This window comes from Muntiacus reevesi, chromosome 3, assembly GCF_963930625.1.
Source record: "Muntiacus reevesi chromosome 3, mMunRee1.1, whole genome shotgun sequence".
NCBI classification, from domain to species: Eukaryota; Metazoa; Chordata; class Mammalia; order Artiodactyla; family Cervidae; genus Muntiacus; species Muntiacus reevesi.
In genome coordinates, this window is record NC_089251.1 from 86,307,169 (window position 1) to 86,323,157 (window position 15,989).

Here is a 15,989-nt window from a genome sequence, read left to right on the forward strand (position 1 = left end):
TCTTTCTTTTTTCCACCAAATCTTACCAAAAGCCAATACTGCAGTCATGCCAGTTTTTCAGTAAGTATTGTATGAGTCTAAATTCAAGATAATGGAGTCAAGCAGTAAGCCATTCCTCAAACCAATGCCCTTCAACTAAACAGAAAATCGAGTTTTAATAAGTGCATCAGTGACAGCATTACATTAAATTGGCAAAGGAAGGGCATCTGGTTCGTCTCATTTTCTTTCTGATATAACTTTGGGAAATAAATCGCAAACAAACTTCCTCACTCACTTAATCCTTCTCCATTTGGTAGTTATTTTATTTTCCTGGACTGCATAGGCTGAAGAGGACTGTGTGGCTGCCCTCAGAAACATTTTCACATCATCTGTAATGTTAGTTCCAAGAGGTTTTTCCAACAATACACAAATTCATTATTCCTCCTCCACTTGGAAGAAGTGTATATACCTGAATATCAAAAGCTGATACAAATGTTCAACTTTTAGACAATAGATGCAAAATTATTCCCAACTCATAAGCCAATAAATGCTGCAGGTATATACTGTATCACATAAATATGACTTCAGTGTCTATTTTAAGGCCGGCAGTGTTTTTAAATTGACTCCAACCTAGGAACCCAGAGGTAAAGGACACAGACGAAGGCCAAGCAAAGAAACCAAAGCAGGATCAAATGTTAGAATCACACATCACTGGGGATGTCCCATCTATTCAAGATGATAACTTATCCTCCTGACCATAAGCTTTGGGTTCTAAAGTACATTACATGGTTCAAATGCTCTCAACCCTTGCCAGCTCATAAAATGCAAGAGCTTCCTGGGTAGACCCCTCTCAAACAGGTGGTACATGATCCAAGGCAGAGAGGGGCACAATGCTAGTAGGCTGTCTCTGCCATATGACGATGCTAACTAACAATCCTTTGTGGGTAGCCTAACTCACCCAGAGAAAGCCTAAATGTAAGGAAAAGAGCCTTCCATGTACTAGGAGAGTTGGTTCTAACAGAGTACCAACATGAAGGAGTACTGGATACATACTCTCGGGTCTTTCTTAACACTACTGTGCTATCAGGAGGTCCCTCACCTCCATGGGACATGGCGGCATATCCTCTCCAAGCTCCAAGAAAGGCAGTACTCTCTCTCAGTACACAGGAGGTAGGGTTTGCTAAACAAAATGATTTGTTATATTTGGAAGTAGAGAAAGATCTTTAAGAAATCCACATAAAGCTCCAGCCTGTTTCTTCCCATGAGCCTAGGAACAGCTCTACAAGGAAGGTCAAGGCATCAAGGCATTATAGGATTCATTTGACTAGCGTGGAATTAAAGAGGTTCAATCACCAGCCCAGGGGCCTGGTCAGCAGCCACCTGACCTAGACGTCTGAGTGTCCACTAACATGGTAATGACTAGAGGTGAAACAGGAAAAGAAAAAGGCAAAAAGGCATCACAGGTGGAAATATTTGAAATGGAACTTGAGGTTGTTCCTTAAAAAAAACTGTCAGTATTCAGACAAATGCAGAAATAGGGAGCAGGAATTCCATGTAGTGGGAAATTATACTAAAGATCTAGAAATTTAACTGCATTTCACACTGAGTAGCAAGTACACTGCAGTCAGTGTTAAAAGTGTAAACTCCAGGACTTCTCCGGTGGCTCAGTGGTAAAGAATCTGCCTGACAATGCAGGAGACACAGGTTCGATCCCTGGACCAGGAAGATCCCACATGCCAAGGGGCAACTAAGCCCGTGCGCCACAATTACTGAGCCTGTGTTCTAAAGCCTGGGACCTGCAACTACTGCAGCTGCATGCACTAGCGCCTGTGCTCACCAACAATAGAAACCACCACAATGAGAAGCCTGCGCACCACAACTAGACAGCAGCCCCTGTTCAACTCGACTAGAGAAAAATCTTTGCAGCAACAAAGAGCCAATATAGTCAAAAATACATGAATAAACTTTTTAATGTAAAATTCAAACCTCAGGCAAAGTGTTACAAACATACCCTTTTTCATGCATCTTGCAGACACTGGAATGTGTTCTTCCCTAGGACCCCAAACCCTATAGAGATTTCTCAGATGATTATTCCACTCCTGTAACTTCAGTTGCCCAAGAAGTCACAAGGAGGCTGTGCTGGCTAGGTGAGTGCATGCCACCCTCACATGGGCATCTGCAGAGACAATGTACTCTGTCCACCAGCACGCGTGAGGCATCGCCCACGTGCAGCACCGCACCCACACTGGGGATGCCAACAAGAAGGACAGGGCCCTGTTCTCAGGCAGTTCAGGGCTCAGGGGAAGAAACTGGCATGGCTACTGATAAGGAGAGTGGGGCCCTGCAGCCAGAGCGGTGCTTGGCTGACTCCTGCAAAGGCAGTGGGTGATGTCCAGGCAGAGCAGGCAGGGGAATGTACCACCCCCACCCCAGCAGAGGCAGCAGTGTGAACAGGGTCACTGAGGGCGTGGAGCACTGGGGGACCTCAGTACCTCTAGAGGCTCCGTTTAGCAGAAGCAGACAGAGTTTCATGAGCTGAGCAGTTTAGAGCTTTCCCAAGATCATTCCACACGCTGAAGCTGACAGACGAGGAAAGAACACACACTTTGCGACACTGTGTTGCAGACTCCAAGGAATTTTGAAAGGTCATTTATCCTAGGCTAGCCTAGACTCCTCTATGAAGTCCCATCCACCCCCATGATATAGGCCAGACATGGCTTAAAAGGAACAATCGATCACACATGCCTTTCTCACAGCCTCACAGACTGCTGAACCCTCTTTTACCTAAGGCTTTTTCTCAAACTGTCCCAACTACAGACATACGTTCTATCCTACCCACTCTGACGTCCCTCACTTTCCCAGCTTCAGGAATCATCACCTTCAGTCAAATAGCATCTCATTTTCTCCTGATTTTGGCTTGCAGTGTTAACCTATTGGTCCTCTTTGGTTGAACCACCTTTCCATGAAGCCCCCTTCCATTCACTACCCTCCCCCAACACAAACACACACACACACACACACACACACATCCCTTCCCTGGATCCACCTTTCCATGAAGCCCCCTTCCATCGACTACACTCCCCCAATACACACACACACACCTGCCCTGATGAACAGAACCAATTTTATTTCCCTTACTTAAAAGCTGCATGCCAAAAATCATGTCACCTGTCTTATATAAAATAATGTTGAAGAAGTGACAGCTTTTCTGGTAATTTGATTCTACATTTAAGACCGTATCCTTTTTGCTATAAATAACCAAGACCCCTTTTGCAAAACTTCCAGGGCCATTTTTTCACCCAGAGGACAAGGCTCACTTGCCTCTATCCTCTGTGGATTAGGCTCTTTATCTACAGGGACTATTACATGATTTCCTGATATAATACACATTGCTAAAATCTAACCCCAAATGAAAAAGTGTGGGTTTGGAAAACCCAAAATTTGGAAAAGTTTGAATAAATGCTTCTCACATCAGTCTTTGGAGAGGCTCTACAGCTTAAATAAAACAACAAACACAGTCACAGAGTTAGATTAAAAAGTTTGTGATGTTCCGTCCAAGAGCTCATCACTAGCTTCATTTGTCTTTGTTTAAATTGTGTCTCAGAGAATCCTTCCTGACATACTTGAAGTAGTGATCCAGGCCTTCCACCAACACTCCCAAGCTTCTCCCCCCTCAACGTTTCATTATAGTATCTATCACTACATGACATTATATCATTTATAATGTTTCTGGCAGAATATTTTTGGTTGTATACATTTGATAGTAGTATACACTCACTCAGTTCAGTTCAACTGCTCAGTCATGTCCGATTCTTTGCGACGCCATGGACTGTAACATGCCAGGCTTCCCTGTCCATCACCAACTCCCAGAGTTTGCTCAGATTCATGTCCATCAAGTCGGTGATGTCATCCAACCATCTCATCCACTGTCTTCCCCTTCTCCTCCTGCTTTCAATTTTGCCCATTCCAATGAGTCAGTTCTTCACATCAGGTGGTCAAAGTATTGGAGCTTCAGCTTCAGCATCAGTCCTTCCAGTGAATATTCAAGACTGATTTCCTTTGGGATTGACTGGTGGGATCTCTTTGCAATCCAAGGGATTCTCAAGAGTCTTCTCCAACACCACAGTTCAAAAGAATCCATTCTTACGCATTCAGCTTTCCTTATGGTCCAACTCTCATATCCATACTTGACTACTGGAAAAACCACAGCTTTAACTAGAAGGACCTTTGTCGGCAAAGTGATGTTTCTGCTTTGTAATATGCTATCTAGGTTTGTCATGGCCTTTCTTGCAAGGAGCAAGTGTCTTTTAATTGCATGGCTGCAGTCACCAACTGCACTGAATCTGGAGCCCAAGAAAATAAAGTCTCTCACTGTTTCCATGGTTTCCCCATCAATTTGCCATGAAGCAAATGGACTGGATGCCATGATCTTAGCTTTCTGAATGTTGAGTTTTAAGCCAGCTTTTTCACTCTCCTCTTTCACTTTCATCAAGAGGCTCTTTAGTTCTTCTTCACTTTCTGCCATAAGGGTGGTGTCATCTGCCTATCTGAGGTTATTGATATTTCTCCTGGCAATCCTGATTCCAGCTAGTGCTTCATCCAGCCCAGCATTTCGCATGATGTACTCTGCATAGAAATTAAATAAGCAGGGTGACAGCATACAGCCTTGACGTACTCCTTTCTCAATTTGGAACCAGTCTGTTGTTCCATGTCCAGTTCTAACTGTTGCTTCTTGACCTGCATACAGATTTCTCAGGAGGCAGGTAAGGTGTATTCCCATCTCTTGAAGAATTTTCCACAGTTTGTTGTGATCCACATAGTCAAAGGCTTTGATATAGTCAATAAAGCAGAAGTAGATGGTTTTCTGGAACTCTCTTGCTTTTTCGATGAACCAACGGATGTTGGCAATTTGATCTCTGGTTCCTCTGCCTTTCCTAAATCCAGCTTGAACATCTGGAAGTTCTCAGTTCACATACTGTTGAAGCCTGACTTGGAGAATTTTGAGCAATACTTTGCTAGCATGTGAGATGAGAGCAATTCTGCAGTAGTTTGAACATTCTTTGGCATTGCCTTTCTTTAGGATTGGAATGAAAACTGACCTTTTCCAGTCCTGTGGCCACTGCTGAGTTTCCCAAATTTGCTGGCATATTGAGTGCAGCACTTTCACAGCATCATCTTTTAGGATTTGCAATACCCTCTTGGAGAGTACCCTCACTAGTTTGTAGTTTTTTAAATTTTGATTGAATATATGTGACATAAAATTTACTATCTTCACCATTTCTAAGTGTACAGTTCAGTAGTGGTATGTATATTCATATAATCTCTTGATTGTTACCTTCAAAACAGAAACTTGGTACTCATGAAATATTTCCTTATTTCCCCATTTTCAGCAACAACTACTACTATTCCAAGAATCTGATAATTCTAAGCATTTCATAAGTGGAATCATGATATTTGTCTTCTCATGATTAGCTCATTTCACTCAGCATCATGTCCTAAGGTTCATGTTGTATTGCAACGTATTTTTAATATAAGAGGAGAGCAAGGACTTCACTTATCTTGTTCATTGCTATATTCCTAAGGCCTAAACCAATCTCTGGCACACAGTAGGTGTTCAATAAGTATATATGAGATAAATGTCCCCAATGCAAAGCCTTTAACGATGGTTCACAGCTTAAATAAAGGAAATGTTCTACATCATTATATTTACTCAGTATTAGAAGATAATTTGAGAATGCCAAACATATTTCAGAGTAGTTGACAAGTTCATAACCACTCTAAATTATCCAAATGAAAGCAACCATTTTCTTAGTATTGTATTGGCTCATCTTTCAAAAACATAAAGCCTGCACAATACATTAAGGAGGAAATATATGTGCCAATTCCAAGAGTGACGTGTTGCTTTCCCCTGGTTTCTGTGCCGGATGACTCAAGGGATCTGAACAACGACAAGAAGGCGAAGGACTGAGTGTCTCAACTAAGCTGCTCCCCCAAAAGTCTCAATGCCTCCCCCTCCTGAGCAGTGATGCTGGTTTATTTAATGCCTCATTAAGAGTGAATTTCCTTACATTCTTATGAGGAGAACCTACATAATGAGTACATCATGGAGGCTTCCTTTCCACCCCACAACACTATAGTGTTGAGATGGCTTTGTGCCACACATGGGGAGATCCCCCAGTGTAGGGCAGCAAACCAACCTCAAAACAGGTGAAAGTGGCTAGAGGCTGCTGTCATTATTAAGGGCTGTTTGGAGCTTAGATGATCAGACCACTAGTTTCCTGCCTAAAAAACTAAGAAACCTTCCCCCCTCTTCTTCAAAATGATAACCGTTTCAGAGAACTCTCTTAGTAAGTTCTGAAAGACTAAAATCCAAATGCTTAAGCTTGAAATTCAAGGTGCTCCATGGTCTGGCTCCAGTCTACCTTCCCAGCCCTGTCATCTAGTATATTACCACCTTTTGAGTTTATATGTAACTCTTCTCAATTTCCATTTACCACCTGTGACCTCTTGTTTCCAGGTCTCAGTCTAAAGGGTTCATTCTTCCTTCCCATCCACCCTTATTTTGGGATGTATCACCATGTCAAGCTGCATCATCCCCATCAGTCTATCATCACACCACAAGCATTTACCCAGCTCCTCCCGGAAGCCAACATGTTTAGCCGCTGAGGAGAGCATGAAAAACTAAACAGAAAAGTCACAAGCCATCCCTTCTCTCTCAAAGTATTCTTCCTCAGCTACAAGTGGTATCTCCTCCTCTGGGGTCCTGCTGTGCATTTTCTACCTTAAACGGGGGTCATTTACACACATTCCTCATCTCCGCCTCAAGCATAAGCTCTTAGAGGGCAGCTTTATGAATTTTTTGGTTCTGGAAATTTTACCCCAGTGTCGTCTACTTGATTCCTTAACATAGGAGGCACCACAGAAGGATAAGAGGCTTTTAGACTCTGGAATAAGAAAACCTGACTTAAAGTCATCTTTGACCACACCACTAAAGACTTGGAACTCATATCTACAAAATATAGATATTTACCTCTCTCAGGGGAAACAGGAACCAAACGAAATAACATGGGATCAGAGTTTTTACTGGGTTAGCCAAAAAGCTCATTTGGGTTTGTCCATTAACCTGAACAAACTTTTTGGCCAAACCATACATTAGCAAATACTTTTTGTCAGTATTCAACTGGTACTAACAGAACATAAGACCCTCATGTTCTCCTTAGAGAAAGCAGCATCACAGAAACCACATGTGCTAGTTTAACAATCATGATTGCCTTTCACTCTCTCTCTGCAAGTAAGTTATGCCAGACAACAGTGTTATTTTATTTGAAATATTCTGGTTGTGACAACATAGAATTTCTATATTCTTCTTACTAGAAGAACTTATAACTATAAACAACAACTTAAAAGTCCCAGGAGGTCATCTTCACTACATCCCCATGAAATGCAAAGAATCCATTAAAACAAACAACAGTTAACCTGCTCGCCCACCCAACTCGGGATATGTGTCCATCTTGGAAAAAAAGCAAAGGCACTTTCTACACCAAAAGCTGCTTTTTGAGATAGTGTGCAGGGCTGTGTGGTTTCTGAAAGCTTCTACGATGGCACACCGGGCCCAGGGCCAGATGGTGAAAAGGTGATGGTGCAGTCCATCGACCTCATCTTCAGACACTTGCAAATAGATCTCTGATTCAAGTGCGGCTTTATGAGCAAGTAAACATGCATACAGAGGGCTGTCTCACTGGTTTTGATGAGCATATGAACTCACATTAGATGATACAGAAGAGATTCATTCTAAAAATCAAGAAAACTGGGTCAGATCATGCTGAAAGGACAGAAACGTTACTCTGTACCACAGTGTCTCCAACTAGGAATGATCAATGGAGTGAGAAATCACTTGGCAATATGGTGTGTTTTTTAGGTATCCTCCCTTAGAAACGTTCTAAAGCATGCATTCATATTGTTTAGCTCACCCTCATGTTATTACCCTCTGGAGGAGGGCATGGCAAGCCACTGCAGTATTCTTGTCTGGAGAATCCCCATGGGCAGAGGAGCCTGGTGGGCTACAGTCCATGGGGTCGCAAGGAGTCAGACACGACTAAAGCAACTCAGCAGCAACAGCATGTTATTACCAGAGGACAAAAAATGCTGTGGGATTGTTTTTATAAAAAAAAGAGAGAGAGAGAGAGAGGTAAAGGCAGGAAAGTGCAAGGAGGCACAGGTCTAAATGCCACCCAAAAAAAAGTCATATTTACAGTTTGCTTCACAGAGGATTCCACTTAATGCAAGTATTCTGTTACATCATGTCAACATCACATTCACAAAATAGAGTTTATCCTAGAATCTCAGAGTATTTCTTGTAGACATCGTCTTCATTCAGGCTTCAGTCAAATTAAGTAGAAGTTATAGTTATTTCTCCCACTGAATTACCAGGAAAGGAGACTATATGCTTAATGGTCACGAGAAAAGCGCCTGCCTCTCGCATCTGAACAGCGCAGACTCACAGTCACCACCGACCAGAAAGACAACACAGAAGCAGCACCAAGAACCAAAGAAGGAGGGGACTGCCCTGGCGGTCAAATGGTTAAGGCTCTGCACTTTGATTGCAGGGGTTGTGGGTTCGATCCCTGGTGGGGAACTAAGATTCCACATGCCACAAGGTGCATTTCAAAAAAAAAAAAAAAGAAAGAAGGAACCAATGTCACCCCTGTGCCTGCAATAACCCTCAACCTACCCACTATCCCCTGCATTGTGTGAACGAGTGACCTGGACCAGGAGAGGACCGAGAGCCAGATGAGCACGACCCATGGACACGAAGAAGCCAGTGTGCAGACCCGGGGCTCTGAAACACAGGCTGCTTATTCTCTGTGGTAACATCCAGCCTTCTCAGAAAACCCAGCTCCCTCAGGTTCTTCCTTCACTTTATCCCTCCTACACATCACAGTCAGACGCCAGGGAGGTAAAGCAGACATGAGGGGAGCTGGGCTCTAGCCCCAGCTGACTGACCCGCATAATGAAGGGAGGCTCACTGAAGCCAGCGTGCCTCGGCTTCCTTGTCCAAAAATACGGTGACGCTAACATCTATTCTACCTGGACGTCACCATGGAAATGTTAAAACTTATTTCTGCTATTCTGATCATCAAAATGGATTATTTAATTAAGGTGCCTTAACTACAAAATCTATATTGTTTTCCCTGGATTATTTTTTTGGCTCCTTGGGGGCAGGAGTCAGCAAATGCTGGCACTAGAGTCAAATTCAGCCCATCGACGGCTTGTATAATGCAGCCACACCCATTCCCATATCTGCCATCTATGGCTGTTGTCACCATACCACATAGGACAGAGTGCGACACACACTGGGTGGGCTGCAAAGTCTAAAATGTTTACTCTCTGGCCCCTTAAAAGTTTGCCAGTCCCCACATTTCAGTAGCCTTAAATACCACAGGCCAAAAAGTAGCTGACAAATTACATTTTGAATTTTCCTCAAACCACTATTTTCCATGTAACACATCTGATTTGTCAAAAGATTTAACACCCTGTACATATATATATATGTATATATAGTACATATATAGAGTGAGGAAAACCAATTAGAAAACCACTTTCTGCAAGTAATAAAATCATCTTAAACCAGTAAATCTCAAGAAGATATCTTAGATGCCTAAAAACGAATTTCTGAAATTCTTTATTGCTAGAGAATCATAATCTCCAAATTCTACAAAATTACCATCTTCAACAAAATAATTTTAAAAACTTTTCTGCCAAATCACCCTGTATGGGAGTTAAAGTAGAGAAGAGAAACAGCTCAGGGTATAAATGAAACATTTCCCATGATTTCCGATGTGAAACTATTCATTCCTCTGCCCTCTCCCTTTTATTATTACTTCTTAACATCAAACTACCTTGTCAGTTCTCTTGCAGCAGAGTTGAGCCTGGTTCTGAGATTTTTCAGTAAATAGCTGTGCTCCGTTTTGTATTTTGAACAGACTGTGTGTATCCTGTCCCTAAACATCTGCTTAAATGCCAGAGAGGAAAGTGTGCAGCATGTTTTAACAAGTAGACTTCCTCTGCTTCTCAAAGCCTTCAAATATTTAGTTTCGAAGTGAATACACCATAAGCCAAAAAATTACCACCCGCCCAATTACTCTGTCATTTCTACTGTGAAGGTTTATGAAAAGAGACAAAAGGAAGAGAAGCAGGCATTATCGATGACGGAGAAGGAAGAAAAGCAATGAGAATAAGGAAGGCAATCAAGGAAAGTAAAAACAGAAAAAAAGTCATTTAGCTCATAATAACCTAATTGGGAACTTCTTTTTCCTTTCCTTGTCTATAGCCCTCCAAAAAAGCCAAAAAACAGTTTCACTTATTACTGATAAAGAAAAAGTCCTAAGGTTTTAGAAATGGGACTGAATTTTAGAAGCCACTAAATATAAACCATTTATTTTATGGATGGGAAAAACTAAGGTCCAGAAATATTAACTGCCACATCTCATGTATTAGTCAGTTAGCAGCAGCACCAGGATCAAAATCCAGTTTCCCCGATCATCAGTTTAAACACACTTCCCATTAGACTGAGCTCCCTGCCCTGCTAAAGCATGATATGCCATTTGGCACCTAACAGCTAAATTCTTAAAAATATGTCCGAAGTACCCCTATCATCACCAGGAAATTAACAATACCCCTTTAAATAGTATCTATGGGCACATGTTTTTTCCAAGTATAGACTATCAAGAACAGTGCTTCAACCTCCAAAGAAACCCAAGTCACAATAAAGCAGCAGGATAATCAAAGAGCTAATGAGGACTTAAACTGCCTCCTTGTATTTTGTCTTGATGGAAATCAGTTTGAAATAGACACCCCCCACCCACCCACTAGACACATGCTCCCAAGACTAAACAGCAATATTCCATAAAAAGACCAGATCTAGCCAGTGTTATTATCTGTCTGACATTTGGGTTATTCTTGTGAGTAACTCATAAAGTAACGTGGGTGTCTGTGATTATTTGAGTACACATGGCAAACCATAATTGGTCAAAAAATAATAAAAGACATTTTTCCGTGACAAAAATACCGTATTGAATGACAACATGGCAGTGTGACAGCATACAGTGGACCGCAATACTTTCTCCATTTACAAAGTAGTAAAAAGAAACAAGAATGTAAAAGGAAAAGTCTTTCTGCAGTAACTACCATAGTTCATATTTAGATTATGAAAGATTAAAAGGTTTTAAGTGCTGACAGTAATCCAGGAGCATATCTTCCCCCAAATCCATGTCATACATCAAACTTATAATTTTGCCTTTTGATACGCAGCAGAAACGTGGCAAAAGATGTAAGTCTGTATCCACTTCTACAACTGAAATACACATATTTGACAATTTTAAGAAATTTTTTAGAACCTGGCTATTTATGAAAGTTTCATCACCACCATCCAAATTTTCTCACATGAGTCAAATCTAACATAAATTTGACTTATCACCGAGCAGATAAAATTTGAAATGGATCAATGCAAGCTGTACACTGGGGTCTTAACTTAGAGCCTCTTTCCTCCTGTCCCCCGATACCTCCCCATCACCACAGGCTGTGTCCATGATAAGTAACCAAGGGTAAGGCTCTCCTAGCCATCTCTCTCAGAAACCAAAAACCAAGTTAAAAATGATACCGAAAGTAATTTAAAAGATCTCGTGAAGGCAGCATATTCGTACTGGTAGACAGAAACCCATTCAAGCAGAGAGCGGTGTGAGTGGAGGGGGTGTCTGAATGCTACGAGCTCATCAGACGCTGGCCGGGCAGGACAGTTAGGGACCGTGGAGGAACTCACCCACTCGGAAGTTCGTGGCTGTCAGGGTGTCGGCAGCGTGACCATTCTCACTAATGAGAGTGGTGGTGTTCCCCTTCTCGCAGCTGTTCTGACAGCTGCCCTTGGTGCAGGTCACTTTACAGATGCTCGGAGTAAAGACCACCTTGATGCGGCCAGTGTGGTTACTCACTAGGAGCGGAGGCAGAGAGAAAAAGAACAACAAACACATCAGCTTAGTATCCATGAACTTGCCTTGGAAGGTTTAAAAAAAAAAAAAGGAAAAAGAGAAAGGAAAGGAGGGAGAGGGGAAAGAGAGAGCCCACAACCCGGCAGGTTTAAGGAAAGAGGGAAGCCTTCAGTGCTCGCTGCTCTGTATCCAGTGGTGTCTCTGAAACAGGAGTAGGAAGCTTAGCAAACAGAACTCTGGGATGCACTCCAAAACCACATTTGAAGTCGAGTCACTGGAGTGGGATTACTAACCACAATGCTGCACTTTATTCACGGGCAGACAAAGCGCAGTACGGAGGGCACGACAGATGAAAGAGCCAGCCCTGACAGGCAGATGTAACGCACAGAGGTTGGCCATGCACCTAGCGCTGAATAAACTCCTGTGTCCTCGGCTTGCATACTTTCCCTGCTCCTCCACTTATTAAGTCACTATTTGCAGCCCGACCCCTGGAAATGTTTTAGGCATGCGGCATGTCTGAAAACATCTGTCTCAAATCTCCTGGCACTCCCAGCTGAAGTGATCAAATCCTGTGACGCAGCTGCGGGAGCCCAGTGCTTTTTGACAACTCTGGGGCACTCTTTCTCCATATAAAATTTTTCAACCTATATTTTGTTTTACTGTGAACAAGGTCCGTCTGAAAAAAAGAGGGGGAGGCCAAGTTCCTGGGGCTAAAAGGTTCATCTCTGGTAAAATGCCATCCCGGAGCTCTCACTGTGGCTCTTCACACGCCACCTAAAGCAAGTATTTCTTTCACTCATACAGCCCTTTAAAAAAAAACAACCCAGGTGCTACCACCTGTTATACGGCAGAGGCAGCACAACATCATAGAATTGGCAGTCATCTTCAAGTCAGATTCTGGCTGGAAATCCTGGCTCTACCATGCTGTGACCTTGGACCTGTCATCTCACCTTTTCTCCAAAATTTGAGAGAATTAGCACTGATATTTTCCAGCCAGTTTTAACTTGCCCTGTTTATCAGGGGCCAGCAAGCTATGGCCCTGGGATCAAATCTGGCCCACTGTCTGCTTTTGTAAATAAAGTTTTATTGGAACACAGCCACTCATGCATTTCCGTATTGTTTACGGCTGCTTTTGCGTGGTAACAACAGAGCCTCACAGAGAAGAGACGACTTCATCCAGAACTGCCACTTGCAGCCAAGCCCCAGTATAAAACTCTGGCAAAGCACAATGCAGAAGCCTTATTTGGGTATCCACATTTGTGAAATGCCCCCAGGCAGGTTCTTCCACTTCTCAGGGGCCTAGGCAGAAAACAAAGATGGTAGCAGCAGCTTAAGAGAGTGGAAGAGAGATGATTCTTCTCTGAAGCTTTAAGGCTGGGTGGAAGCAGTGCGCTTCCTGGTGTCACTGTGTTACTGCTGTGGCCATAGGAAAAGCCTGCCTTTGGGTCAGCCTATCTTCTGCCATCCCCTGCCCAACAGAAGAGATTCTTCCCCCTTTACACTGCTTTGCTTTGACCAGGATTGCATTTTCAGACAATCACCGAAGAAGTCTCTATAGGCCCTCAACAAAATGTGGTCAAATCTGAGCTTGGAAACAAAAACATTACACCAAAGGAGTCATCAGAATTTCAAGGTAGGAATGGGGCTTCAAATACATTCTGACTTCTTTTATTTGAACATCTGTAGGAACAGGGAGCTCATTACCCACTAAGATGGCACATTCTAGTCATGAGCTGTTTCTCACAAATGCTATTCTTAAGCTGAAGTTATGTCCTCACAGTCAGCTATACTCATTAAACCTAGTTCACCTCCCCTCACGATCTAATGCCTCTTCCACATGGCAGCCCTTCAACTCGTCAAAGATATTACAACAGAAGCCAAGAAGGCTGACGTCACAAGGGATCTGAGAAGATCCGCTTGGGTTGGCCCTCTCACTGAAAAGAAAACGATTCTTCTGGAGCAGAAATACCCTCAATTCTTTTCAAATGTTTTTCTAAGACTGTTTCTCATTCACCAGTGGTTCTAACACAGAAGATCAGAATACATACTCTGGGGTGGGGGGGGGTATTTTAGTGGCCTACCAGGTCTTCCAGCCCCTTCCAAGAAGGCACCCAGAAACTTTTTCTACAAAATCTACATAGTGAATATTTTAGAGCAGTAGACCTACAGGACTCTGCTGCAACCAATCAACTCTGCTGCGGCAGCAGGAAAGCAGACTGCAAAAAACCATATGTCAATGAATGAGTGTGGCTATGTTCCAATAAAACTTTATTTAAAGAAACAGTTTTCAAACTAGTACTTCACATGCTTTCAGGACATTTAAAATTTTGGGTGGACTACGAAAGTGAAAGTGTATTAGTTGCTCAGTCGTGTCGACTCTTTGCGACCCCATGGACTGTAGCCCACCAGGCTCCTCTGTCCATGCAATTCTCCAGGCAAGAATATGTGTTGCCATGCCCTTCTTAAGGGGATCTTCCCCACTCAGGGATCAAACCCCAGTCTCCTACATTTCAGGATTCTTTACCATCTGAGCCATCTCATACATTTTAAAAACTACAATGGAATGCTGATTCTAAAACAGACAAAACTCACCTAGTTTGATTTTTTTTTTTTTTTTTTTACAGTAGAAGGAAAAAAAATCAGCTTAAGTTGTCAGACCACGCTTACAAATATCTTGAGAATATTTTGTGTGTCTAAGTGTGTGCAGCCCAGGGGAAAAAAGAGACAACATCGTCCCACTTCAAAAGAATATAAACTTCTATTTTTTCTGGCTCCTAGTACAATAATGAAGATGGAACTGTTGTGCCAAATATTTTGTCTTCTCTGGCATTAACTCGTAGTACCAGCAGCTGCCATGCAGATGCCCACACCGTTACCTAAATTATGCTCACTTAGGTGAACTGAGACATCCAAAGAAAGCAAGCCCTTCATCATTATTCCCATTTTACCTTCCAGCTACAGTAGTCACTTTATAGGCACTGGAGATTCTCTAGGCCTATTGTTTTTAGTATGTTTCTTTGCCAAAAAATTTCTTTTTGGCCTAGAATTATCTGGATTTTCAAAAGACAGAGACAGTTTCACATGCCTTAATTCTGAGTTTTTAACACTCAACTTCTTGGAAGCAGAAGATATATTTTCTATTTCCCCCCTTGTGTTTCATAAGCATTCTGTTATAAAGTAATCTAATTCTAAAATAGACATTTGTATTCTCAGTGGATCCCCCTGTGTCTACAGAAAGCATTTATAATACTTCTTCATTATAATTAGTTTTAGTTTTCCACATCAATCTCAAAATCAATACTGAAAAACTCAACTGTTTGACATTTTGTCATCCAGAGCTCTGAGAGGATCTGTGTAGACATTAAATGCATTAGAAAATAGTCTCACCTATGTTCACTCTTTCCAAATCATTTCCACTCCTTTAAAATCATTTCATCATATCTAGGGTATTACGTGAAGAGTAAGTTTTAAAGTACATACAACTATGATACAGTACTGAATTTGAAATTCTTGGTATGTGATGAGCTGAATTTACTCATCTCTCAAGAGTTCAGTGGAAAATTCATTTGGTCTTTAAGAGTCATCTCTCTCAAACGCCTTGAATAAATTAATACCCAAGGGCCCTGTGAAAGGGAAAGTGAAAGTCACTCAGTTGTGTCCAACTTTTTGCGACCCCATGAACTATAAGTCCATGGAATTCTGCAGGCCAGAATACTGGAGTGGGTAGCCTTTCCCTTCTCCAGGGGATCTTCCCAGCCCAGGGATAGAATCCACATCTCCCGCATTGCAGGCAGATTCTTTACCAGCTGAGCCACAAGGGAATAAAGTAGGTAACCCAATAAATGTGGAATAAACAAAGCGACAAAGACTAAACAACCCCACAAAGACCAGGGGCTCACAGGTCTCTCTGGTCCACCACTGGGTTTACCAGTGATGAAAGCGAAGCCCATGGTTCAGATCAGTGGAAGAAGATCATCCCTAGCTGCACCCATTGGCTGACTGAAGTATTTCAAATCTCTGAAGCCG

General features: G+C 42.3%; 1 protein-coding gene across 12 annotated transcripts in view; it reads right to left on the reverse strand.

Annotated features, from left to right (window-relative positions):
* Positions 1–15,989, reverse strand: part of LTBP1 (latent transforming growth factor beta binding protein 1) — a 453,522-nt gene that overhangs the window by 257,102 nt on the left and 180,431 nt on the right. For 6 of the 12 annotated variants that reach the window (XM_065929456.1, XM_065929455.1, XM_065929453.1 and 3 more), the window contains exon 1: positions 11,798–12,160. In XM_065929456.1, coding sequence (XP_065785528.1) covers positions 11,798–12,020 — 223 coding nt within the window. In that variant the 5' untranslated portion in view covers positions 12,021–12,160. Of the gene's footprint in view, positions 1–11,797; positions 12,161–12,256; positions 12,346–15,989 lie in introns of those variants that run through there. The other 6 variants (XM_065929446.1, XM_065929445.1, XM_065929447.1 and 3 more) reach the window with 3 other exon arrangements.